This window comes from Haliotis rufescens, unplaced genomic scaffold (assembly GCF_023055435.1).
Source record: "Haliotis rufescens isolate VD_foot unplaced genomic scaffold, xgHalRufe1.0.p SCAF_44, whole genome shotgun sequence".
Classification (NCBI taxonomy): domain Eukaryota; kingdom Metazoa; phylum Mollusca; class Gastropoda; order Lepetellida; family Haliotidae; genus Haliotis; species Haliotis rufescens.
The window spans coordinates 2,351,499-2,378,328 of NW_025964157.1; the positions used below are offsets into that span (position 1 = coordinate 2,351,499).

General features: G+C 40.0%; 1 protein-coding gene across 1 annotated transcript in view; it reads left to right on the plus strand.

Moving 5' to 3' along the window:
- LOC124136061 overlaps positions 1-26,830 on the plus strand; it is a 66,605-nt gene that overhangs the window by 16,012 nt on the left and 23,763 nt on the right. Inside the window, exons 3-16 of the mRNA XM_046501832.2 lie at positions 1,120-1,215; positions 2,646-2,718; positions 3,865-3,956; positions 5,282-5,419; positions 7,270-7,400; positions 7,963-8,178; positions 8,955-9,153; positions 9,407-9,479; positions 11,765-11,845; positions 12,757-13,242; positions 14,066-14,161; positions 14,657-15,563; positions 21,334-21,428; positions 25,113-25,557. Coding sequence (XP_046357788.2) covers positions 1,120-1,215; positions 2,646-2,718; positions 3,865-3,956; positions 5,282-5,419; positions 7,270-7,400; positions 7,963-8,178; positions 8,955-9,153; positions 9,407-9,479; positions 11,765-11,845; positions 12,757-13,242; positions 14,066-14,161; positions 14,657-15,563; positions 21,334-21,428; positions 25,113-25,557 — 3,128 coding nt within the window. The remainder of the gene's footprint in view (positions 1-1,119; positions 1,216-2,645; positions 2,719-3,864; positions 3,957-5,281; positions 5,420-7,269; positions 7,401-7,962; positions 8,179-8,954; positions 9,154-9,406; positions 9,480-11,764; positions 11,846-12,756; positions 13,243-14,065; positions 14,162-14,656; positions 15,564-21,333; positions 21,429-25,112; positions 25,558-26,830) is intronic.

The following is a 26,830-nucleotide window of genomic DNA, read 5'->3' on the forward strand; positions in this document are numbered from 1 at the left end:
CCCACCAGCTGACTGATCCTATTTTGGGATGAGCTGAATTAGGGACATTGTTCCAAGGTTTTTTGCAAACTTAGGCCTTTCATGTTTTATAAGTTGGTTTACAAAAGATTTGACCCAAAATTCAAACACAATTATCAAAACTGTTTCATTGATGTTTGAACGTAGTTCACTACCATTTGAACTCTTCTTGTATTGTTTTAATAACTTTATCAAAAGCCGGTCCTTTGTCTGGTTTCTAAGCTGCACATTCATTAGCCTGTCCTTGCCAAGCTTGCCATAAGACCCGACTATGTGAGATGGTCAGGCCCAATTACTTGTTTGATTGCATGTAATCGGAAGGAGATGACATGTGACATTGCTCTCAATAAAATCATATCACCTAGACTATATAATTGACACGCCCCCATAATATAGCTAGAATATTGCTGTCATAAACATGATAATACAACATTCACATACTGTAGACTTAAGATGTTTAGACATGAGGTAGTCACCAGGTGATCAATCATGCTTATCATGCCTAGAAATTTGTCAGATTGGCATCCATTTGGTAGAGGGCTGGTCAGTGTTGTTTTGCCGTGGAACAAAAATGAATGCTAAAGTTTTCTATTCACCTTTTAATATCTCACAATTACATTTTTACATATATTTACATACAAAACCAAAACAAAGCATAACACTGGACAAAAATAGTACTAGTATTTCCTTTCCGAAATCAGTCCAAATATGAGTGAAGGTTAAACTATAAACACCGATGTCATGGCCACCATGATGAGCACCGTCAGTCTAACGATACGTTCTAATGTCTAGTCACCACAATGGTTGAAGCTAGACTCCTTTGTTTAACACAAGCATTCAGGCAAAGCACATGCATTTTAATGTTCTTTCCTCAAAGCTGAATGCGTTTGCGACACAGTTCATTTCCTGGAAAACAAATATATAAACAAGCAGTCACAGAACAGTTATTCTAAACATTCCATCGATACACACTGAAATCACATGCACCATAAAGTTAAATCCGCGAAGTCGATTACAATGTTGTATTTGAACTACACATCAGACAATCCATGAACAGTTCTTCAATCCAATTGTCTTTAAGCACAATTTTTGGTACTTCAGTATCTGGAGAGAAGACGTGAGTTGAAACAAGCCGGATACTCTGACAGAGATGTTGCTGACAGCTATGCATTCCTTCTTGTGGACAGTGAGGCTGAGGTATGTTTTTGTTCTGATAAATCAGTAACCGTAGCAATGGCGATTAGTGTTTGCCGGTAGGCCAGGGGATAGTAGAAATTACCTCAGGCTAATAAAATTATAATACTACTCACCTGTCAAATCACTGCACTAGACATTTGCCACAACCTTTCAAGTCTTTCTCATTATGGATAATGTTCGCAGTTTACGAATTCACGCAGTACAGATCTTTTATGTTATTGTCAAGCAAGTCTGTTGTCATTCTTACTTGACAACGGTATAAGGATCTATACCAAATATATATAATAAAGAACTTGTTATCTATATATCTACTTTGTCTTCTGTCAACATCAAAGATGGCCTATCAAACAACTAAGTCGACAAGAATGTGCTTGTTAATTCATCAACCTTAGCTGACATTTCACGCTTTGCGACACTTTGTATTTTTCCAATTTTAACATGTGTAATTACTAATATTTACTATTAAAAATATGTGTACTTTTATTCTTCTTAAAGCTAGATGTTCTGTATAGCTATTATATATAAGATAAATATCCAATTTGAAAGCTTAAATCATTTTTGTACATGCCTGTATATGTTCAACTGTAATAAATACCCTGACTACCGGTTGGGGAAATGTCAAGACACTGTTTCATGGATACATACGGATCCTTCTTGAACATGTTGAATGTTATTGTGATGGTGTTTTTGTTGTACTATTGTGGGATGTTTACACTGTTTATTAATAGTGGCACAATACACTGATGCATCGGTGGATCGCAGTTGTTTACTTCTCAATACAAGAAGCGATCACAAGTATTGATTCTCAGCTTAAATGTATTATTTAATAAATGTTACACCAATCACCAATTACTAGCGAAAACGAGTAGTGAAAACATAAATATTTTCATCCATTACGCCATACTTGACACAACCAACCTTAAATTTTTAATGTGCCAGGTATTTGGCCATCTCGTCTGTGAAAAAGATGGCTGATGCCCCCAAATAAGACCACTTGCAAGTATCGTGATACATATTGGATTGTGAGCAAGGTATCGTGATACATATCGGATTGTGAGCAAGGTATCGTGATATATATATTGGTGTATCGTCCCAGCCCTACTGTTTATACAAGCGAGTATGCTGGTAACAGCTGATACCACATGTAGACCTGTGAAGATTCCGGGGTAGAATTGATCTTCAGCAACCAATGCTTGTTGTAAAAGGCAACTAACGGGATCAGGTGGTCAGGCTCGCTGACTTGGTTGATACATGCCATCAATCCCAATTGTGTGTGTCGATGCTCATGATGTCAATCACTGGATTGTCTGGTCCAGACTCGATTATTTTACAGTCCGCCGTCATATAGCTGGAATATTGCTGAGTGCGGCGTAAAAAAACAAACAAACAAAATGATACCACATGTATCAGAGTGCCTGTCCTTCTTGCAGGTGGAAACGATATGCAAGGAAGGGGTGAAGATTGGGAATCTCACGACATCCTGTTTGGGACACCCTCACATGGGTATGGTGCTGCCATTTTGCATTACTGAACAGTTCTTACATGTTATTATTTTTTCTGAAATGTTATATTTAGATTTTTATGGTCTGAAACCTTTTGCATTTATAAGCTTGCTTGTCGTAAGAGACGACTAATGGGATCTGGTGGTCAGGCTTGCTGACTTGGTTGATGCATGTCATCATATCCCAATTGCGTGGATCAATATGATGCCAATCACTAGATTGTCTGGTCCAGACTCGATTATTTTCAGACTGCTGTCATATAGCTGGAATATTGCTGAGTGCAGCATTAAAACAACAAGAAAACAAAACCTGTAAAGGCACTGGTCCTAAGCCTATGTCTAGTATAATAACTTTTGTATAGAAGCATGGCTTATGACAGCTTATACATGTAATGAATACAATCAGTAGTTCAACTTATCTACCTTTGTCAACACTCAGTTCAGACCCTGTTGGAGGATGGTATATTCATATCCCAATTGTTTGTTACATGTTGTATAGATATGAGCATGGTCAAGACTGACAATTGTCTGAAGTATTGATGGGAACACTAGGTCTCCAGTACTCCATGCTTGTATAGAGCTGACTAGAACCTGTGTCAGGCAGTTAGCTGGTTGCATGCCATCATGTCCTGTGGCTCAATTATCTACAAGATCCCATTAGTCAGGATATGGCTTAGGCATTACTAACTACAGCTATAAATAACACTCGCTCAGTCATGATTGGTTGCAAGAGCTCAAGATGACATACCTATTTGCATAAAATACGCAAAATAAATCACCATCATACCATTAATTTTGGGTGGCTTGCATAGAAATATGCATGAAAAATGTCAAAATATATACGGTATATTGAATCCCAAAAGAAAAGAAAGTACTCAATGTGAAGGATAACATGGGACTAAATACTAAATAGCACAGAAAATTATCAGGATCCCCAAGTTACATTGTGATAAGTCCAAGGAAAGATGTGGATGCTTGTTTTATTATAGTTAATTGTGTGTTTCTTTGGTCTAGGAGACCCCAAAGTTTTTTGACACAGACTATCATCTTAACCTTACTACAAGAAATAGTGCTTATCAGAGAGCAGAGACTTGCGTGTTTCTAGTATTTCTGTACGTCCGGTGATCCATGCCACTGTTTCTGTGTAGGTGTGCAGCTGAGTAAGCATGCAGATGTACTACGTCCAACATCCATCCCTGTCCGCAGCAAGGGACTTGTAATCATGTTTAAAGTCATGAAGGTGAGTGCTATATGTAATAATAATTGATCTGTGTTTCTCCTGGTTTTGTGACCTGTGAAGATCCGGGGTAGAATAGGTCTTCAGCAACACAGTCTTGCTATAACAGGCGACTATGCTTGTCTTTAGAGATGAATAACGGGATTGGGTGGTCAGGCTCGCTGACTTGGCTGATGCATGTCATTGTATCCCAATTGCGTGGATCGATGTCCATGATGTCAATCACTGGATTGTCTGGTCCAGAGTCGATTATTTACAGACTGCTGTCATATAGCTAGAATATTGCCGAGTGCGGCGTTAAACAACAAACAAACAAAACATTGTGGTTTTGTAATTCTACATTTTTCCCTAACGACTGATTTGAATAGGCTCAGTTCGAAGTTATTTGAAAGTACATGTATAATAAGGGGTATATATCTCTCAGGAGCTTTTATATTTCACTCTTTATGTGTCTAATAGTGATTGACATGAAGTGACAACTGTCATTTAAGACTGTAAAATTTATATGACTGGGGACAACACATATGAAAGTAGCCTGGTAACCTGACATACAGTAGGTCCTCAGCACACTATTGCTTGTCCTAAGAGCCGACTTGGTGTGGTCAGGTGATCAGTCTTGATGACTTGCTTGATTGCGTGGCATTTTAACCTCGACGATGTGGAGTGTTACACATATGTCATCCACTGGCTTGTCTCTCCCCGTGCAGTGGTGCGTACCTTGGCCATGCCAGAAACTTAGTCTGGGCTCCATTTGGATATTTTTTTAATTTATTTTGTAGATATACATTTTTAACTAAGATAACTTATTTCTGGGACTAAATGTCACTCTCCCACATTAGGCTGACAGACTGCAGGGATTTATCTTGATCTGCCGATATTCACTCCCAAGTTTGCAGCTGATGTGACTTTTTGTCAGTCAAAATTCCCAAATTGGAAATACAAATTTCCAATTCATGTTATGTAGTAATAACTTTATGGTTTTGTGGAAGTGACTTGTATTCCACAGACAAATTTGAACACAGTAATGATTCTTTTCCAAATTGCCTGCCAAGGGCAATTTATTTGGAATCCCAACTGTAGAAATTGGCCAATAGTTATGGTGTCATAAGGACTAGTAGAAATTTGCCATTTTTAAGGGTTTTGCCATGTGTTATCATTATAAGGACTAGTGGACTAAACATATTAGTTTCTACCGCTGAATCCTGGATAAATCACCGTGTTGTCATATAACTGCAATACAAACTCTCACTCTCACTTACTCATGATAGTTCTACTACTTCTGTTGGAACGTTGTGTGATGAAGCCGACAACTTTGATTTCTGTGACAGGGTCGTGTGAAGCCTGTGTTTGAGAACCGAGGCATGCCCTACCTAGAACCAACTCCAAACCATGAGTGTCACGTTTCCAAGGCAAATCCACAGGATGGGAATACTGTCACACTCACACAGCTGTTTGAAACGTCACAGGTGAGTCGACACTCCTACATTTTGGGGCAGTGAGGTTGCACACTGGTTTAACCACTGCATGTCATACCGAATGTACCAGCTATTCAGGGTCAAGAACTCTCTCTGGCATAATAGCTAAATAAAACCATGACCAAATTTTGCTATTATGATTTCACTTGTAAGAGAAGCTCATGAGATGACAATGATTTTAATGAACAAGGAACTAAACCTGATAACCTATTAATAAACTATGGAAGATCTACAAGGAACTTAATGTGATTTTCTAATTATGAGACAAAAAAGTGACTAAACTTGAATGAGAGAAACTAAATATATAATACTATTAATATATTAATGCTTATTCTGTCTAAGTAGTATGTGTACCATCAGCCCTACGGGATTCTAACATTAACTCACACTAAATCCAGTAGTCTGATGCTAACTGAAACCAACTGGCTGAGAGTATGTGTACGTTACCCCTACAGGAGTCTAACACTAACTAACACTCTAACTCATGGTAGCCTAATGCAAACGCTCTCGCAGGAACTATCTAACTAACTGATTGATGCTCGCTACCATCTTATATTTGTTAAAACCTTTGCATGTCACGTGCAGTCATAGCCATACGTTGGTGTGTTCATGTGATGCGATGTTTATGCATCAGGTGTGTTTTGGAGAACATTCTTGAGAACAGTTTATGATTGCACGTGAAGCACGATCTAAAGTCTCAGGTTGCGTTTTGGAGAACATTTCTAATTAACCAACAACATGTGTTCAGAACACGGGTCTATCAAGTTGGTACACCAGGATGCCCTCAGAAATAACTTGAGGGGTCTAAGGTGTATGATGGTCTAGTCACTGTAACCTGTTTGCTTGTGATGCTGAGAGGCTGGCAACATGTGGCACACTACACTTGACTTCATAAAAGGTGAACTGAATGAGGCCTAACAGATGGAGATTTCTTTGTTTGAAACATAGTTTATTGCTTGAGTGAAGAAAATCTGACATGGACAATCTGAACAGATGTATTTCTGATCAATACAGAAATATCAGTTGAATTTAACATGCATACTTCAATTGGGCAATACTGATTCAGAAAAAGATACGATGATTCATTGGGATTCACAATGCATGTTAAATGCATCCTGTGTCAGTGAGTGGGTATGCTTTTTTTAGCAATATTCCAGCAATATCACAGAGGGGGACACCAGAAATGGGCTTCACACATTGTACCCATGTCAGGAATCCTGCATCCTGTGTCAACATTTGTGTGTATGGGAGTCCCAGCGTTAGAAATTGGCACTAGTCCTATCATATAGTCCTTGCCAAACTGCCCAATGGTAAAGGTATCATAAAGACAAGTAGAAATTTGCCCTTTTTAAGGGTTTTGTTATCACTATAAGGACTAGTGGACAAAAACGGTTAGTTTCTAACCCTGAGTCCTGATTTGGTATATTGCTTCTTGTCAAACCCTGTGGGGTAGCCTGGTAGTTAAAGCATTCGCTTGTCTTGTTTAGTCAAAGCCCTGGGTTTGATTTCCAACATGGGTACAATGGGTGACGCCCACTTCTGGCATCCCTGCCGTGATATTGCTGCAATATTGCTAAAAGCGGTGTAAAACCATACGCACTCATTTTTGTGTGATGCCTGCATTCGATCAGTTAATAAAAATGTAAAGAAATATGGGTTGGAAGTTGCCAAGGTACATGGAGTAATTACTCAGTGTTCTTCCACTATTGGGTTTTTGAGTTATCTTATGTATTTGTCGCAGGCTATGCATAATTAATTTGGTGATCATAAAGGGTGACATTTTACGCAAATACATGGCTGATCTGGTGAATATGTAAAGTCACCTGATGTTGTGTTTCCAGCTGTACCTGTATGAGTATGGGGACCTGACTGTAGAGCAGCGTCCACGCCACATCTGCCCCTTTGCAGTCATGTCCTTTAACTACAAGGACGATGTCAAGAAGACGAAACCTGCGGACGCCCCAGTTGTCAGGTGTGTTCATACACGTTTAGTTCATTACCTTGTCTTGTTTGCCTCCTGTACATGGAACCTTACTGTGCCATTAAACAACACTATGTCCATTTATAAAGCGCCAAATTTCATTCACCAGGTGATTGCTCATAACGCTACATGATACAGGAAAAATAAAAGTAAAACTCAAGAAATATACATATATAGACATGTGGTGTAATTTACAGTTGACTCATTGTAAAAAATGTTTAAAGAAGTGTGTCATTAGTCCAGATTTGCAAGGTGAACCCACTCAGAGCTTCTCTGCATGGTTATGCAGGTATTTTTATAGTCAAATAATAACTAATTGACAATAATTGTCAGAATTCTGGAATCCATACTTGTGGCAACAAACGATAACTATCCTGACATCTTGATGTCTGAAATTCTCAATATACCTTTAGATAATGCAATTGCTTCTAGCTCGAGTGCTAATTTCTGTCCCCAAATTCTGGTCATTTACCTTTACATAACAAATGAAACTACTGATGAAATTATTTTATGTAAACTTGTTAAAAGTACCGGTAATCTGTTGTCATTGAAGCCCCAAGCTGTCAAGCCCCAAGGTTTTCAGCCCCAAGTTGACAAGTCCCCCTGTCTACATCAGTCCTGCCTCGCGGCCTCCATCTGCCTCGTCTCCGTACCGGGAGTCGGCAGATGAAGAGTACACCACTTGGAGCGGGCAGCTCAGTGTCAAGGGGCTGTTTACCTGCAAAGTGGAGATGGTCTCTACAGCGGCATGCATCAAACCTGTCAAACTGTGAGTTTCTGTTTCCAGGAGGACACAATGTTTTGTTGGATCATATGTGAGTGAACTACACACAACCAGGTATATTTAAGTGGCATTTTAGAAGTAGATGGTATCTTTATCAAGCTCCAGTAGCTGATTGAGTGTCATAATTCATGCCCTGATTGCACAGATCATTGCTCATGTTATTAACAACAGGTTTACCTGGCCCAAGCTCCTAATTCATGTCCTGATTGCACAGATCATTGCTCATGTTATTAACAACCGGTTTACCTGGCCCAAACTCCTAATTCATGCCCTGATTGCACAGATCATTGCTCATGTTATTAACAACAGGTTTACCTGGCCCAAGCTCCTAATTCATACCCTGATTGCACAGATCATTGCTCATACTATTGACAACAGGTTTACCTGGCCCAAACTCCTAATTCATACCCTGATTGCACAGATCATTGCTCATACTATTGACAACAGGTTTACCTGGCCCAAACTCCTAATTCATACCCTGATTGCACAGATCATTGCTCATACTAATGACAACAGGTTTGCCCGACTCCAATTTTTACAAGCCACCATTAAGTAATGTGAAATAACAGTGCAGCATGAAGTTAAAATTGTTGGTAAGGGTGTTTGTGTTATTTTTGTTGATCAAGATGAGATGTTCATGTTATGATGGCGTCCAATTGTGACTCTTTACGAGGGCCGACATTTCGTTAAGCTTGTTGTTGTTTTTCCAAAATAATATCTCTTTGTGACAAACATTTATGTGTACTGCAATCATTTTCCAGAGGAACCACCCTAAATGTGACTAAGAAGTGCAGCTTGCCCCTCGCCCAGACCAAGTACTTCGGCCAGCTGAGCAGCCTGAGGAAGAACGGGGAAGTGTACTGGCGTGGGAACTACATCAATGTCTGTGAACTTCGACCTAAGGTGGACAGCAGGTCACAGTTCCAGAAAGTGATGAACTATCTGGGAAAGAACAACAGTGTAAGTTGACTGGCCATTGAAGCATGTGATTGTCTTGATGGTGATATGACAACGTCAGCTGATTTGGATTTAATGCATATCGCCATATGTCTTCTTGTAAGGCTGAAATCATATCTTGAGTGCTTTGTTATTGCTGTAGTATGGCAATGAAGACAGGTTTGACTTATTGAATTCAGTGAATTTTGTCGACATGATGGTGTGATAGTTGTCACCAAAAAGCAGCCCTGCAGGTATGTCTAATGTCTACTTTCAGATGGCTGTGTTAAAACCCGACTCGGACACAGTGTTGTTGATGATGCCTGATTGCTCTCTCACATATCAGCTAGGTGAGGACCAGTTCTCATATTCCCATGTGTGTCAAGGATGTATCTAGGACTTTAAACTGAATGCTTGAAGGCAGGCAGCTTCGGGATAAGAATAATATTTTGTTCAAAGTTGGGACAAATATGGTCTTAAGTTTCTTCAGCATTGCATTCAGTGCAATAATAAAGAAGTAAGTATTGTCAGTTGAAGATTATTTTTCTGTATTGTTCCTGTTGTCAGTGAAAGGTAATTTATCTTGGCAAGACTTGGACATTACTGGGTGTTATCTATTATTATAACTTTAAATGGGGACAATATAATTAATCTTTGGGAATTTGTACCAACTGGAGACATGGGTCGGAATATAAACCTCTGCAAATGCCAAGACAAACTTGTATATATGTACTAGGGCTCAAACGAATACACAGTGTGGCCAATAGGATTCATATCACCAATATGAGGTAATGAATGAGAATAATTGTTCAAGAGTACCATAGTTTTTGCATATAATTTAATTCACATTATCTTTTTCACGCCCCCAAAAATATACCTGTGAAGAGCAGCATGCTGATTATACACACAGACAATGGGTTTTTATTTTCTCCCTTCTTTCCCTCGCTTCCTCCTCTCAGCTGATTGCATCAACTCACCCCTATTTACAGCAACCATGCAGTGATTACCACTAGTGACACCTTGAAACATGCTTCAGTTGTCAGAGAATTTATACACACAGTTCGAAATAAAACATGAGTCATGTCATGTCATGTCATAAATCTATTGTTTCGAGTTAAAGATTTATGAGGTCCAAGATTTAAGTACTATGGAAGAGCCACTTTTAGACTGACACACTGTGATATGACAAGTGCTCAAGTCAGAAATAGACCTCATGTACCAGCTCATTTAAGCACCAAAACAGTATCAGGAAGTAAATTCATGTTATTAACCAGGACTCGATTTAGCTATATAAAACATGCACCAGTACACTCTGCTATTGAAAAATACATCCTAATATTTATGTCTACATGCACCAAGTGTGTGTTGTAAAAACATCAAAATTTGTTGTCGGATTCACCTTTACATGTCCATACAACAACGATCTTTGAACACTACTCCAAACCCATGAAGATCTGGGGTGGAATAGGTCTTCAGCAACCCATGCTTGCCATAAAAGGCGACTATGCTTGTCGTAAAAGGCAGCTAACGGGATCGGGTGGTCAGACTCACTGACTTGGTTGATGCCTGTCATCGTATCCCAATTGCGTGGATCGATGTTCATGATGTAAATCACTGGATTGTCTGGTCCAGACTCGATTATTTTCAGACCGCTGTCATATAGCTGGAATATGCTAAGTGCGGCGTAAAACAACAAACCAAAACAAACGAACACTAATCCATACCTCGAAGCTTTTTTGATCATACTACATCACAAACCCTTTTGTTATGTGTAATTCATGACATGACACAGTCATCAGACTTCTTTCTGATTTAGACTCATTTATGCATCTATGTTTCAACTTCGATAAAAACAAGTTACTTAAATCGAGCCCTGTGAACATCTAAAAAATGTAATATTATAGCTAAAATGGATAGAATTATCATTAAACCGCCCGCATGTTATAAGAAATGGGCGGGCCACTGTAACTTGATAATGCCCTCATATTGCTTGATGACGGGCCATTATCACGATGTTGTTAGGTGACGTCACAGAATAGGTGACATCACGTTCAATAGTGACTTTCCATATTTGTAAAAGTGGGTCAGTGACATTCGTGTGGATTGCAGTAAATGTGTCAAAACCGATATTGTTGTTTCTTTTTATTTGATAACAAATTCCATCCATTTTAGCTATAATAACGGTAATGCTCTTTTTCAGGGCATTATCATTTGCAGAGGCCCTCAGTCTTTTCAACTGCCCTCCTTCGTCGGGCAGTTAATGGAAGACCTCGGGCTTCTGCAAATGATAATGCCCTAAAAAATAGCGTTACCCTTATATTAGCAAGACGTGGAGTGAGGATATTTACTGCATTGTTGGTCTTCAGCAACCCATGCTTGCTGTAAAAGGCGACTATGCTTGTCGTAAAAGGCGACTAACGGGATCGGGTGGTCAGGCTTGCAGACTTTGTTGATGCATGTCATTGATCCCAATTGCGTGGATCTTTGCTCATGATATTAATCACTGGATTGTCTGGTCCAGACTTGATTATTTACCGACCCCCATCATATAGCTGGAACATTGCTGAGTGCGGCGTTAAACAACAAACCAAACCAAAACCAAACCAAATACTGCATTGTAACTTGTTACTTTCAGGTTTGACCAAGCCTCATCAGTATCCTATTGTTCTGCACTGTATATTTCTGTCCAAGCAGTCCTGCAAGTTCAAATCTCCCCGTAAGTTTCTTGTTGTCAAGGGTGATCATGTATAGCAAATACTTTTATTTGCAATTGTCTGCTATAAAAACAACCTTGATTTTGTGTCCCATATGCAGGGATGAGAATCTTCCGTAGACATGCGAATTTTAGTGACCGCAAATTTGTTAAAATCTGACCAAGCTCCATTGCAAGGATCTTTCAGCTGTAAAGGAAAATATCCATTATCATCCCTGCATATGCATATACAATGTTTACTCATCACATAATGTGCTGTGTGTGACTGGAAGACTGTAGGTATTCATTATTCAGATTAACAACCATTTGTCTTTGTCAGATCTGTGATCATTGGTGAGATTGCCAGCAATTGAAGGGAGATAACTCACATTTAACTAGCAGGTGCATTATTGAACTGAACCTTAAATAAGTAAAGTTTCTATAACCGTTGTACCGATAGCGTACGTATTGTATCGCACCCTCAGTATTCCAATAATAGCCTGAATATGTCAGTAGTTAGTTCTCAAAGGGCTAGTAATGTGTAAAAGGTCACTACCATGCTGGCAAGCTCAACCTCAGCAAACTATTTTTTCTCTTCTTTTGTCAAATTGAGTAACAGTGTAAAGTGTATTTGTGTACAGTGTAAAGTAACAACAATGTTGAATAAGTTCAGCCCATGTAGCTGTACATTTGGCCGATTTGAGTTTCATTTTGTTGCACTGTATTTCAAGGACATTTTAAACACCATCGGTAATATAGTCCTTTTACAATGATGATTAAGTGGTATTGGCAGAGGTGGTTATTGTGAATTGATACCTCTGACTGACCAAGCAGAATTGGGTAGTTTACAAATTCATTGTCAAAGGATACAACAATTGGTATTGGCAGTGTACATGATACAGTCTGGTGCATTTCTTTCTTCCATCTACCTCCAGGCTACACAATGAACCAGTCTCGAATCCAGTCTCCACCTCTACCCACCTGCAATAACAACACATGTGTTGCCAGATCATCAATGTTACCACCAAACTTTGCGACACCTCTGCAGATCAATATCAACAATAACAACAACCAGCTCCATCCTTCTAGCCCCTCCCTCTTCACCCCTCCCCCCTCAGCCCCGCCACTACCCCCAGAGCCCTGGTCAAGCACACCACCATCTCAGCTGCCGTCTCCACAGGCATGCTCCCCCAACTTCTTTCCACCTTCACTTCCATTCAACCTATGCATACCTCCACCACCACCGCCACCACCCCTTCCACCTCCCCCTCCCCCACCCCCACCACCCCATCACAGCCCCCAGTCCTACCCCAGCAGCCCTGTGAAATGGCCAGCCCTGTCTCCGGGCCAGAGACACAAGTCGACCAGCCAGCCACTGCTGACATGTGACATGATTCCTCCCTCTCCAGCCAGCCCTAGTGGTAAGCTAGTCAACATTTAATGGATGACCAGTAAGCCTTTGTACAGCAACACTGTACGCAGCAATCATTAATCAGTTAGGTGCAAGAAGTTCTTAGGAACATTCCACCTCTTGTCTAGTTACATTTTGCATTCCATTTGCATGTTTTGCTGTTCTATGTCATCATCATGAGCATGCTATTGATATAAGGGAGATAACTCTCATTCCGGAATTTCTCGTGTTGTGATAGCATGTGAATTGTATCGGTTGACAGTTGCAAGTATTGAATGTTACCTTGACTGTGTTGTCATAGTGTTTGTTGGAATGATTGTATGTGTGTGGAGATGATCATTGGTCAGTTGTATAATGAAATTCTAAAGAATAATAACGTTTACCTGAAGCAGAGGGTTCTGTTGTCTATCACTATGCTGCACTTTCAAGTGACATAAACTTAAGTCTACGTAACTTGGGTTGGTACTTTGTGACTGATGCTCTGCTTGTGTTTGTGCTCCTGTCATGTGAACCCTTAGTTTCTTATTGTAAGAAGGCACAGGTGTCCGTGATCCTGAGGTGACACAATTGTCATGAAGAGTTGCTTAATCATGTTTAAATCAGCTAGTTGGGAATATTAGACATTATAATCCATATGAACATGTGCCTGTTTCAACAAAATGGTAAATGTCAACAACCCACGTTTATTTCACTTAGAACTGACACACTGTTTATACCAGTTGTGTACTATTACTCATTACCTGTAGTAGAAAACATGTCTTTGTGTCATCAAATCCTGCATACCTGAATGGCTTTGCTCCTTGCTTGTGATGTTGTGTGTGTGTTTGTTGTAGTGCTGGTGTCTGCCAAGTCGAGTCTGTCGCCGTTGTCACGCAGCATCGTAGCTGCCCGGGAGTGTGGACCTGCTACAAGACTAGGGCCCGTGGCTGGTAATGTCTTGCTATGCAATCCGTACTTGTCGTAACGCCAGCATGCTGAGAAGCTACTCGTGATGCATTTTGTAGCAAGATTGCCATGTAATCTGCATGAAGCAAATAGTGACTTCATATGTTACCCGTGGGATTCCAGGTTAGAATTGGTTCGTAGCAACCTATGCTGGTCATAAGAGGCGACATGGATCCTGTGGTCAGGCTCGATGACTTGGTTGATTGTGTCAACAGCATGTATTGTTGTATACATCAGTCACTGGGTTGTCTGGTCCAGACTTGATTGTTAATAAAACAAAACATACATTAATGGTAGAGGTAGATGACATAGATGTTACATCAAAGTATTACCCCTTCACTTCAGAGTAGTTCTGTTTGTCACAATAGAACGTGTATAAGTACGTCAAGTAGAATGTGTATAAAAAGATGTGTGTACTTTATCTGTTATTGCCTTCTTGGTGCATGATAGTAGATGTTGTTATTGGTGTTTGTTTTCAGAAGCCAAACTGTTGTACCCTCAGTTGAGTGGCCAGCCCCCTAGCTCCACACCCTACCTACAGCGAAGCAGTTCCACCCCAGACATGCATGACCCGCCACGCCCACTTAGGATGACCAGCCTTCCTTTGGGCTTTGACGAGGGCTTCGTCCAGAAGGTGCCAAACCACTGCATGCTGAATCTCTCTCAGATGCAGAAAATCTTTGACTCACAGAATAAAGTGCAACATGACATGAAGAACAAACCACGACAAAAACGTAGCGACTGTGAGCAGGATTCCACCATAACATCAACCTGTGCTGAAGAAGAGGCACATCTGGCTTTTGAGGCAAGATTAGAGTCACAATTGGCGGAATCCTCTAAAAGTGACTCTATGTTTGAGATGAGACGCCAGAGGACAGCAAACATGCATTCCCACTCAGATGTTGAACTTTCTGAAAGTGAAGTCGAGTCTATTGTGAAGAATTTCTCAGTATCGGACGCTTCAGGAAAACATGGAAAGAAGCCCAAGTCTGATGAGGAGAGGCTTGATGACAGTCCATCGTTGAGGCCTCCAGTTACGGATGTTGTAGCTAGTGCTCAAGACATGAGAACTTTCCTTGAAAACAATCTACAACGCTCCAGAAATATACCCAAAGGAGATAAAGATCGCACTGATAAAGTTGTCATTGACACCGTACAGCCAGGCAAGGCTGTGGCAAAGGCTAGCAAGGTGGAGGAAGAACCAACTGTATCATCAACGGATGGGGCAAGAGATTTGAAAATGGCCAACCAACTCTCAACTGCAAATGACATGAAGGAGTTCCTAAATTCCACACTACTGAAACCCCTCAAACGCCCTTCTCCACGGAAAGATCTCAAGAAAGGCACCAACACCAAAGATAAAGTGACCAAGATATCCGATCAAAGGTACGGTATAAGGAATTTGAATGCCAGATTTGTGAGATATAACTTCCATTCTGTGAAAGTGGTGTCAGTCTTAGTGTTTCCTTAACAATAATAGTTAACTTATCCCATCCCCCAATCATTTGACCAAGACCCCACGAAATAATCCTACAGCTTTCAGTATTGTAATTTTTGATAGTATTGTTGTAGATCACAGAACAGGGTCCAGGTTCCTTATGGGAAGCTTGAAACATGACTGTCTAAAGAAAGATTAATTAGCACTCTTATCAGTGTTAGAATATTTTCTTACCCTATTCTTGCTAACGAACTGCAGAAAACAGTGGTCTTAAATACATAATTTCATTGTCATTGGTATAGTATTGCAGACATATCCCAGCCTGGGTGCAACAGTGATGTCTGTGTGCTAAGATATCCCTTCCTGGGTGCAACAGTGATGTCTGTGTGCTAAGATATCCCTTCCTGGGTGCAACAGTGATGTCTGTGTGCTAAGATATCCCTTCCTGGGTGCAACAATGATGTCTGTGTGCTAAGATATCCCTTCCTGGGTGCAACAGTGATGTCTGTGTGCTAAGATATCCCTTCCTGGGTGCAACAGTGATGTCTGTGTGCTAAGATATCACAGCCTGGGTGCAACAGTGATGTCTGTGTGCTAAGATATCCCAGCCTGGGTGCAACAGTGATGTCTGTGTGCTAAGATATCCCAGCCTGGGTGCAACACTGATGTCTGTGTGCTAAGATATCCCTTCCTGGGTGCAACAGTGATGTCTGTGTGCTAAGATATCCCAGTCTGGATGCAACAGTGATGTCTGTGTGCTAAGATATCACAGCCTGGATGCAACAGTGATGTCTGTGTGCTAAGATATCACAGCCTGGATGCAACAGTGATGTCTGTGTGCTAAGATATCCCAGTCTGGATGCAACAGTGATGTCTGTGTGCTAAGATATCACAGCCTGGGTGCAACAGTGATGTCTGTGTGCTAAGATATCCCTTCCTGGGAGCAACAGTGATGTCTGTGTGCTAAGATATCCCTTCCTGGGTGCAACAGTGATGTCTGTGTGCTAAGATATCCCTTCCTGGGTGCAACAGTGATGTCTGTGTGCTAAGATATCCCTTCCTGGGTGCAACAGTGATGTCTGTGTGCTAAGATATCCCAACCTGGATGCAACAGTGATGTCTGTGTGCTAAGATATCCCTTCCTGGGTGCAACAGTGATGTCTGTGTGCTAAGATATCCCTTCCTGGGTGCAACAGTGATGTCTGTGTGCTAAGATATCCCTTCCTGGGTGCAACAGTGATGTCTGTGTGCTAAGATATCCCAGCCTGGATGCAACAGTGATGTCTGTGTGCTAAGATATCCCAGCCTGGATGCAACCGTGATGTCTGTTTGCTAAGATATCCCTTCCTGGGTGCAACAGTGATGTCTGTGTGCTAAGATATCCCTTCCTGGGTGCAACAGTGATGTCTGTGTGCTAAGATTTCATAGTGGACTGAGCCCTGTTCTTTCCTTCCCCTCCCATTATTGTTTTTTGTTGAATTTAGAATTTGTTTTCTTTATTGACATACTGTTAAGTATATTCTGGATGAAGCTAATCTAACCATTTTAAAATATAGAAGTTTTCCTATTTGGAAGATAGATTGAGATCTTTTAGCACCCTCACCTGTTTAGTGTAGCTTTGTGTTTCATCATACATCATCAACTTGTTGCTCATCGTGGCTGTTGGTACCATTTCTAATGAAGTACAGATTGATCCAGTCTTCCATATTATACCTGAAGATGTAGTTGTTTTTTAGTCATTTTGTGTTTGTTTGCATTTATTAATAACATAAGGATAATTATACAAAAATAATGAATTCTGACTATTCATCATAGATAAAGTGAGTGAGTTGGGTTTAACGCCGCTTTTAACAGTATTCCAGTCATATCTCGGCATGTCAGCTTAATGTGGGAGGAAAGCCCAAAGTGATGCAGGTCTCAGACATTTACCACTTCGGTGAAACCCACGAGCACAGGTATGGTGCTGACAAACCTAGAAACATAATTGGGGCAAACCGGGATTCGAACCCACAATCATAGGTTTCTGGCGTGCCCAAGGGACGCAACTCTGCACAGCGAATTGCGGCGCCTTAGACGACTGGCCCCCCATACCCCCCCCCCCCATCATAGATAAAAGACAAGGAGTTTATTTCCAGAAATATGAGGATTTCAAATATAGTTTTATTTTCACTTACCTTAGTGTTTTAGGTATAAGCCTGGGTGACAAAGTGACTGATTTGCTGAATCAAGCCTTACGATCGGACCCTAGTCATCATTTAAGGGTAGCCATTGAGCTGTACCAAAGGGTTGGAAGATCTAAAGAAACACATGATCTAAGTACATCATACTGGGATCATCTTTCTGCGCATGACACTAGTCTTAAAACTACTTGTACAATATTTTGATTGAATGTATCTGGCAAAGCAAGCCATTTACTGCTGCTACTTTTGTTGTTGACAATTCATGCCCATAGCTCCCCAGATGTATATTGTATTGGGTACTTTGACTTAAAGCATTTGAGTCGTTTGTTTATAAACACTTGCTGCAAGGTGAATACAGGGTTGTGTAATATAAACAAACATCTCAATTAACAATAGGGATGAAAATTTAAAAATCTTACAGGGATATCTAATATTCTAAACAAAGTGCCCTTGGCAGCCAAACTGAAAAGAATTTTTAATTCGTGTATCTAATATTCTAAACAAAGTGCCCTTGGCAGCCAAACTGAAAAGAATTTTTAATTCCAATTCAGATTTGAGGCAAAAATCGGCCCTCTGATCAGGTCCAGATCATAAATCCCTAATTCATAATATCAGATTAATGAAGTGAAAGAAAACATGTTTTGTTCAGCTATTGCTATTTTTTTCAACTATAATCAGTGTTCTGAACATGAAATCAGAAGATACAGTAATATATTTTGATAGCAACACAAAACTAAGATTTTGGACAAGGTGAGCAGCATACACACTGATTCCACCATGGTTCCACTAACTGATACACCCTGCTGGCACAGAGGAGATCCCTGCAGCACTGGCATGCAAGGCTGTGTCGTAGCTGTGTATTGCTTGTTGTAGGCTCCATCTTTGCAGAGATGCCAACATGACGATTTTGTTGAAACCATAACCATATCGGTACATCGTGAGTTTTTATGTGACGATAGGTACACGATATGTTTTTTTCTGTACTGATACATTACGATACACTTGCTAAAACATTACGATGAACTTGCTAAACATTACGATGAACTTGCTAAAACATTATGATGAACTTGCTAGAAATAAATTACTTTCTACTCATTTCATGACCACCACCACACATTATAGCTAAATAGAAGAAGAGAAACATTTATGGTATGAACGTTCACAGTTTCCAAGCAGACAGTTCTCTTACATTTGGCTACACTTATGTCATTGTAGGGATGAATGTGGGTTTAGGAAAGAGAAAGACAATAGATAACTGAATCATGATCACTTGTGAACATCCAGGTTAGACTAGGTCTTCAGCAACCCATGCTTGCCGTAAAAGGCGACTATGTTTGTAGTTAGAGGCCACTAACGGGATCAGGTGATTAGGCTTGCTGACCTGGTTGATGCATGTAATCATATCCCAGTTGCATAGATCAATGCTCATGATGTCAAATACTGGATTGTCTGGTCCACGCTTGATCATTTACAGACCACCATCCAGATGACTGGAACACAGCTGAATGCATCAAACACCAACGCCAATTTAATTTTTTTAATATTGCTTATTTTAGACTCTTTCTCAAATCCTCAATTTAGAGTTGGAACCTGTTTTTGTCCCTGACAATTTATGAAGGTAGGATTTTAAGGGGGGCAGCCAATGCAGTAATAAGTATATAGTTATCAATGGCTTCAATACATTTAAATTGGAAGTCTTATTCAATTTTGAAACAAACTTAAGTGAAACTTTTTGTTTCAGTGACAAAGGTATATTCTTCAGTTGCTGGAAACAAGACATTGTTGCTCCATCGGCATTGTATTTTAACTATTTAAATTTACAAAGCCGACTCTGCTAAAAACTCCTTTCTAGCTTTGTCTGATCTTAACCCTTATGGGTTGTTATTTTGGCTGCTACCTTCTAGATCACTGGAGTGTTGGCCTCAAGATGGTCTTCTATTTTCAAATGTCCTTGTTGCTATGCCCAGGAGGAACACAGCTAATCCTGTTCTTTCTCTGACACAGGTCTACAATGGTCAATATTATTAGACTAAAATTTAAGAAGGGAGTTCATTGGAGGTCATTTTAAAAAAATACAACCACTTTTTTTTTAATAACCTGCCCAATTTACCAAGACAAAGTGGAGTAGATTTGAGGCTACTTTTAATATGTAGGTTATGATGGTGACAGTATTATGGTTAATTTATTTCTCAGAAGGGACACCTTGTTTCTTATTTAACTGAGTACCAGAAGAGTAATAGAAGCTGTCAAAGGTCCACTAGCGTCTTTCATTTTGGACAATGATAGTGTACCAATAGAAAATATAACATGTTATTTGAACCTAGGCATTAAATTAATGGATACAAAAACTGCGATGTGTAGGATTAACCTGCCATGTGATGCACTACTCTATACCGATGGCAGAAAATGGAGGGCCTCACCAGATAGGACATGACACTTGCAATGAAGATTTGTTCAAGCACAATTTTCAACTGTCTCAACTATACACTCTTTGTTTTCCACATGAAAGAATTTCCGTGAAGATCCGGGGTGGAACAGGTCTTCAGCAACCCATGCTTGCCGTAAAAGGTGACTATGCTTGTCGTAAAAGGCGACTAACGGGATCGGGTGGTCAGGCTCGCTGACTTGGTTGATGCATGTCATCATATCCCAAATGCGTGGATCGATGCATATGATATCAATCGCTGAATTGCCTGGTCCAGACTAGATTTTTTACCGACCGCCTCATATAGCTGGAATATTGCTGAGTGCGGCGTTAAACAACAAACAAACTACATGATAGAACCTCCAAACTTATTTCTGCAAAAAACGAATGGGGAAAACTGCAGCCATTCTTCAAACACAATTCAAAGCATAATCTAAAAACGCCAAAATTCATAGAAGAGTTATGAACACACTGAAAAACAATGTATTCACCATCAATAATTCAGTGAATGTTAACTGCTCCTCCTGTTGTTTTAACTATCAGTGTAAAAAATGTTGAAGTATTTTGTCCTTTTGTTACGATGTACTTCCCTCCATGAATGCTTGACACATGCCGTTGTGAGAATCTGACCGCCTTGACGATGCTACTGATGCATGATACTGTGTACTTCTCTGCTCAAGTGTCAAATGTGAAATCTTATTCAATTAGTCTGTGATCTTCCTTCAAGTCTTACAGCCGTCTGTGACATGAGCCACTAGTCAGGGTCTAGTCTGTTTTGTTTGATTTAGTAAGATCAGCTAGTACTTGTACATATGATTATTAATAACACAAATATCTGCAAAATATGCTTGTCGTAAGAGGCGACCAAATGGAGCAGGTTCGGTGACTTGGTGACATCGTACTGTGACGATGCTCACAATAATCTGTGGATTGTCTGGTCCAATATTTATAGGCCACTGTGATATAGCTGGAATATTGCCGAGCCTAGCATTAAATGACATACTATACAAACAAGGAAGAAATGAAAAATGATTGTGAGGTCTGTATGGACTAAGTTCCGTTGTGCCCGGTTCTAACTACTCTTGTGTGCACTAATTAGTGTTTTTCTAACAGCTTTTTAAGTCCAATTCTCAAGAAAATCAAACGAAGTAAGATAAAGTCATGGATAAAGGCCATCAACACTAAATCACCGACAACCATCATCACAGGTGCCCTTTTACAAAACCTGTTTCCTTTTTAACATGTTTGCTGTTGCATTTGTTTAAGGAACACTAATGGCATTGCATGGAGTTGTTCAACTTCTGGACATTGTTCCCAATAGCCTATTTTATATGAATATCAACATTTATGACTCATTTCTAGGCAAGAGACACGCAAGCCAGCAATTTTAGCAGGGCCCCATTCCACAAGGCGAGCTTAGCGTTAAGATGATCGTAACTCCCATACTTTACATAGGCTTACGATAGTCGTACCGCTAAGATCGCTTTGAGCGACAGGCCCTGATCATGCTTTTTTCACAATCATCACATCATTGCTATTACTGAAATCTGCTAACATGATTAAGATATTATGTTTCTGAATATGATAATGATAAATGTAGTGTTTTCATTTTCCTAAAGATGTTGCATTCCTGTCCTTATAGTGTATTAATGTTCATAACAGCCCTGTATGTTGATATTAACCATGTTAACTGCTTGACAATAACGGTTTGCCTCTTGTTGCATGAAGCATAATGTGCATGCTGCATTTAGAAATATTATCTAGATAGTTTGAACTGATATACTTTTTCTTACAATTTGACATGCACCATGTTGCTTGATTTGTATCCGAGTTTGTGTTTCCCATCTTGTCATCCTTGATATGTGAAATAAATATCCAACACAAATACCTATAGTGCTGGAGTTGAAGAATGATAGTTGACAGCATTTGGATCAAATCCAAGAGCCAGATCAACAATACTGGCTAAGAAGCCATTCTATGTCCGTATACGATTACCAATTTTCCCAGATAATTTCTTCTTTCTATTCCTAAGAAAACTGGTGATAAAATCCTGTGTGGAGTCTTGTTAAGGATGACAGCTGGGGAATTTTATGCATTATGGGTGCAGATAATAGTTGTCTGCCCTGCTCACGTTGGTATGACAAATCCTGGTGTTTACAGTCCGACCCGATAAATAGCTGAAATATTGCTTACTACGGCATTAAACAACTTTCACTAACTCACATGTATTGAAAAAAGTAACAAATCAAATTTTTTTAAAATGACATTAAATTCATTGAGTTTAAGAATTCCGCCGATAAATTCAGCTGTTCAATGGTGTCTGCCGAGTTTGCCTAAAACCAACTTGTCCAGACCATTGTAAGCATAACACAGGTTGAGATAGATTAACTCCATGAGGTGCTTCAACGTCTTCTGTTTGATAGTAACTTGGTATTCAAGGAACATGGTGTATGTTAGTCAGTTAGTAGTAATATTGAAGTTACTGCCATTTGAATAATTCAATGCATTATGTAACCCTCACTGAGCCACGTTTCTATTGTTTTGTTTTCACCTTCTGGTCCTGGTAAGTTTGGGGCAATTCCCAGTGTTTTTTTGTGTTTTAATTCTTTCATGTTCGTACTTACGTGTTGTTGTCAATGTGCTTTTGATGTTCTTTTTTGTTTTTGTGTCTTTCTTTATCAGTAAAAATGTATAATTTATTTTCAGTTATGTAAAATTTACTTTTCTTTTGTCCAAGGTGAAATATATTTATTTGCTTGTCATGCCTATGTTGTAGAATCTAGATAATAATATTGACCCACAAACTGTCAGGAATTAATCTGAAATTTATTGAGGATATGAATGAAAATACCAACTTTTAGGGTTGAGTTTTATAACATTTGTCAAAATGGTTACCCCATATCTTGTGAGGAAATGTGTCTTATAAGTGCAGGTCAAAGGTTTATTAGTCAAGTGACGTTTGGAGATGATTTTTACCCAAATGTTAATGACAATCCGTCTCATCTGAGGATAGAACAAATTTATGCTGACGTTGCTTTTTCAGTTATTGTGAATAATTTCTTTTCTCCTAATTCAAACACATGCTGCCATAATTTACTTTGTCTTAAATAATTTTAAAAATGATATTGTCAGGACATATACACCTTGGTGTTCTTGCTTTCGACTCTGTATTCTATCATTCCCAGCATGCATTTTTGAACAAGCTCCTTGCAGGCAGGAAGCGTAATGCAAAGTGAGGGAGTATGGTTTTACGCCGCTTTTAGCAATATTCCAGCAATATCACGGCGGGGGACACCAGAAATGGGCATCACACATTGTACCCATGTCGGGAATCGAACCCGGGTCTTCGGCATGAAGAGCAAATGCTTAAACCACTAGGCTGCCCCACCATAATGCACAGTGATCGCCCTTAGACTTAACATGTAATGGGAATTCATTCAGTATACTAAGCTACATGTCTATCTTTCCGTGGGGATATGAAAACAGCTTCCCTGTGTTCTGTATGTTGTGTCATGTGATATTTGAACTGATAAAAGAATATGTTTGCTTCATCTAGCCTCTTCTCATCTGAAGAGAAGTAGCAGGACAGAGAAATAATCTAGATAGGTATCTGGTAGTACTGTCAACTCATCTTTAACTATGAAAGTTATGAAAGTTGCAAAAGCCTTTGACAATGATGTTGTCACACAATAGATCACATGCTATTTGGATCACATCTTCTTATCTTAATGGGTGCTTAGGAAGCAGGGAATATATACAAGGCACTTGCACAAGTAAACCTGCTCCATGCTAAGGAAGGTGTCCTTTGGGCTTGGACAAAATTTGTTTAGCAATAACTCTTTATGCATTATTCATTATTCAGGCAAGTTTTGACTAACTTTGCCACTTGTCTGTAAACTTGTAAATGCTAGTAAACTTACTTTTGGTCAAAGTATCTCACCAAATTAGTGTCTATTTGGTCAATCATATTCCTGCTGAAAACAATCTGACTAGAAGATCAAGTTTCAGGCACAGTTAGCTACGGCAGGTGAAAGTAGGCTATTCCTTGTCAGCATCAGATATCACATGTTTGTGGAAGTGTCTTCATCTGACATCAGGCAGGTGCAGTAGACAGCAAGCATCAACTGCACATTACTGATCCACATGCATCTTATTTGTTCTGGGCAATAATGGTATCTCTCCCTCTACATTTGTGTTGGTCTTGGCCTTTTAATGTTGGGACATTCTTTTTTAGTTTTGTCACCCTAAATTCGTCTCGGTAAGATATGTATTGAAACTTCATATATAGGTATTCTGCAGCTGGTGTAGCAACCTAATACACTCCAGCAGGCAGATGCTGCATATGTACTTCCCTATAAACATAGCATCAACTTCCTCAGGATAACTGCCAGTGTTGAATAAATGTATTTGGTTACAGGGTCTTGAAGAAATATTTTGTTCTAACTAGTTTCAGGGGTTTTGAACAAACATTCATAGATTGGTTCCAGAAAATTGGTGTAAGCTTAAAAATTGAGCTATTTCATTGTGTGTGTACCGTAAATATGAAAACTATTGCACTATTTCACCTTTCTGACATCTTTAAAGCACCATCATAATATGTATATATATATATTGGTTCTTAGTAACATGTTGTTTTTACTTATTTTAATAGTGCCGTCATAACAAATATGAACAATGCTTTGTGCTTAAAAGGACATATATAATGTTAATATCATGAATAGGTACGGTTCTCAATATAATGTGGAGTAGAAGAATTGTATACAAGCCTAATTTTAACATCCTGCTTTTCAGTGCTTACTGTCTCTCAGCTATAACATTTCCGTCAGACTTTACACTTTTTGTAGTCAGGCCACAAACATAGTTGGCTTTCATATCTTGAACTTTTATTTCAGTCCTGCCAACCTTCATTAGAGAGATTGACAGCAAGCACCTGCCGACCATCCTGAGTAAGCACAGCAGTTCTGGGTCCGACACTGGAGGGTCTCCAGACACACCTTCATCATCCACATCTTCACCTTTACCCCCCAATTCTTTGCCTAGTTTTACCTCTCCAGTCACTGACACACAGACACTAGCAAGCCCGGAATCACAACAAACACCATCATCCAAAACTTGTGAGACTCCTGTTGTGCCTCCCTCCCCTGGATTCTTGACTCTGTCGAGAAGGAACAGCGATCTTGCTATTCAGAACCTTTCCGCAGCAACCCTTTTCTCTCCCCCTCGACATGTGCGAGTGACAGCTGATGTGACGGAAGTGAAGATTGTCAACACGTACCAGCATTCTGCTCCTGTCCCTAAGCCTGGCAAGTTGGAGGCAATACAGTACATGCTGCATGGGTAAGTGGAAGAGACACAGTACATGGTGGATGGGTAAGTGGAGGAGAGACACAGTACATGGTGGGTAAGTGGAGGAGAGACACAGTACATGGTGGGTAAGTGGAGGAGAGACACAGTACATGGTGGGTAAGTGGAGGGAGACACAGTGCATGGTGGGTAAGTGGAGGAGACACAGTACATGGTGGGTGGGTAAGTGGAGGAGAGACACAGTACATGGTGGGTGGGTAAGTGGAGGAGAGACACAGTGCATGGTGGGTGGGTAAGTGGAGGAGACACAGTACATGGTAGGTGGGTAAGTGAAGGAGACACAGTGCATGGTAGGTGGGTAAGTGGAGGGAGACACAGTGCATGGTGGGTGGGTAAGTGTAGGAGACACAGTACATGGTGGGTGGGTAAGTGGAGGAGAGACACAGTACATGGTGGGTGGGTAAGTGGAGGAGACACAGTACATGGTGGGTGGGTAAGTGGAGGACAGACACAGTACATGGTGGGTGGGTAAGTGGAGGAGAGACACAGTACATGGTGGGTGGAGGAGAGACACAGTACATGGTGGGTAAGTGGAGAAGAGACACAGTACATGGTGGGTGGAGGAGAGACACAGTACATGGTGGGTTGGTAAGTGGAGGAGAGACACAGTACATGGTGGGTGGAGGAGAGACAGTACATGGTGGGTGGGTAAGTGGAGGAGAGACACAGTACATGGTGGGTGGGTAAGTGGAGGAGAGACACAGTACATGGCGGGTGGGTGGGTAAGTGGAGGAGACACAGTACATGAGGCAATACATTGTATGTTGCAAGTATTCATGGAAGAGTTACCTCACAATAAGATACTCAAGTCACAATGCACTTCAGTGACTTCACAGCTTCTGCAGTATGTGCATAGTGGGGTCTTCAGAGTGTTTGTTCTACTACCTTTTCAAGAATATGTTTCAGTGTCCAAGTTGGTATTTTTATGTATTTGTCACATGATTTGAATTCTTGAAAATTGAAATTGCTACAGATTGCCGATGTCATTGACCTCTGAGAAAAAGTAGCCATCCAATTCTGAGGGACCTTTATCCATTAATTTTGATACCACATTCATTGTTGCAAGTGTTGGGTCAGTTGTTCCATAAGATTGTTTGTGGTTTGCTCTACAATCAGCAATATTCAAGCTATACTACTAAAACAAATGTTAAGGACCACTCAGTTCTTTCATATTGATATGACAGATTAACTATTATAATATGAAAGAATCGAATGGTCCTTAATATTTTTGTAGTATATATGATCC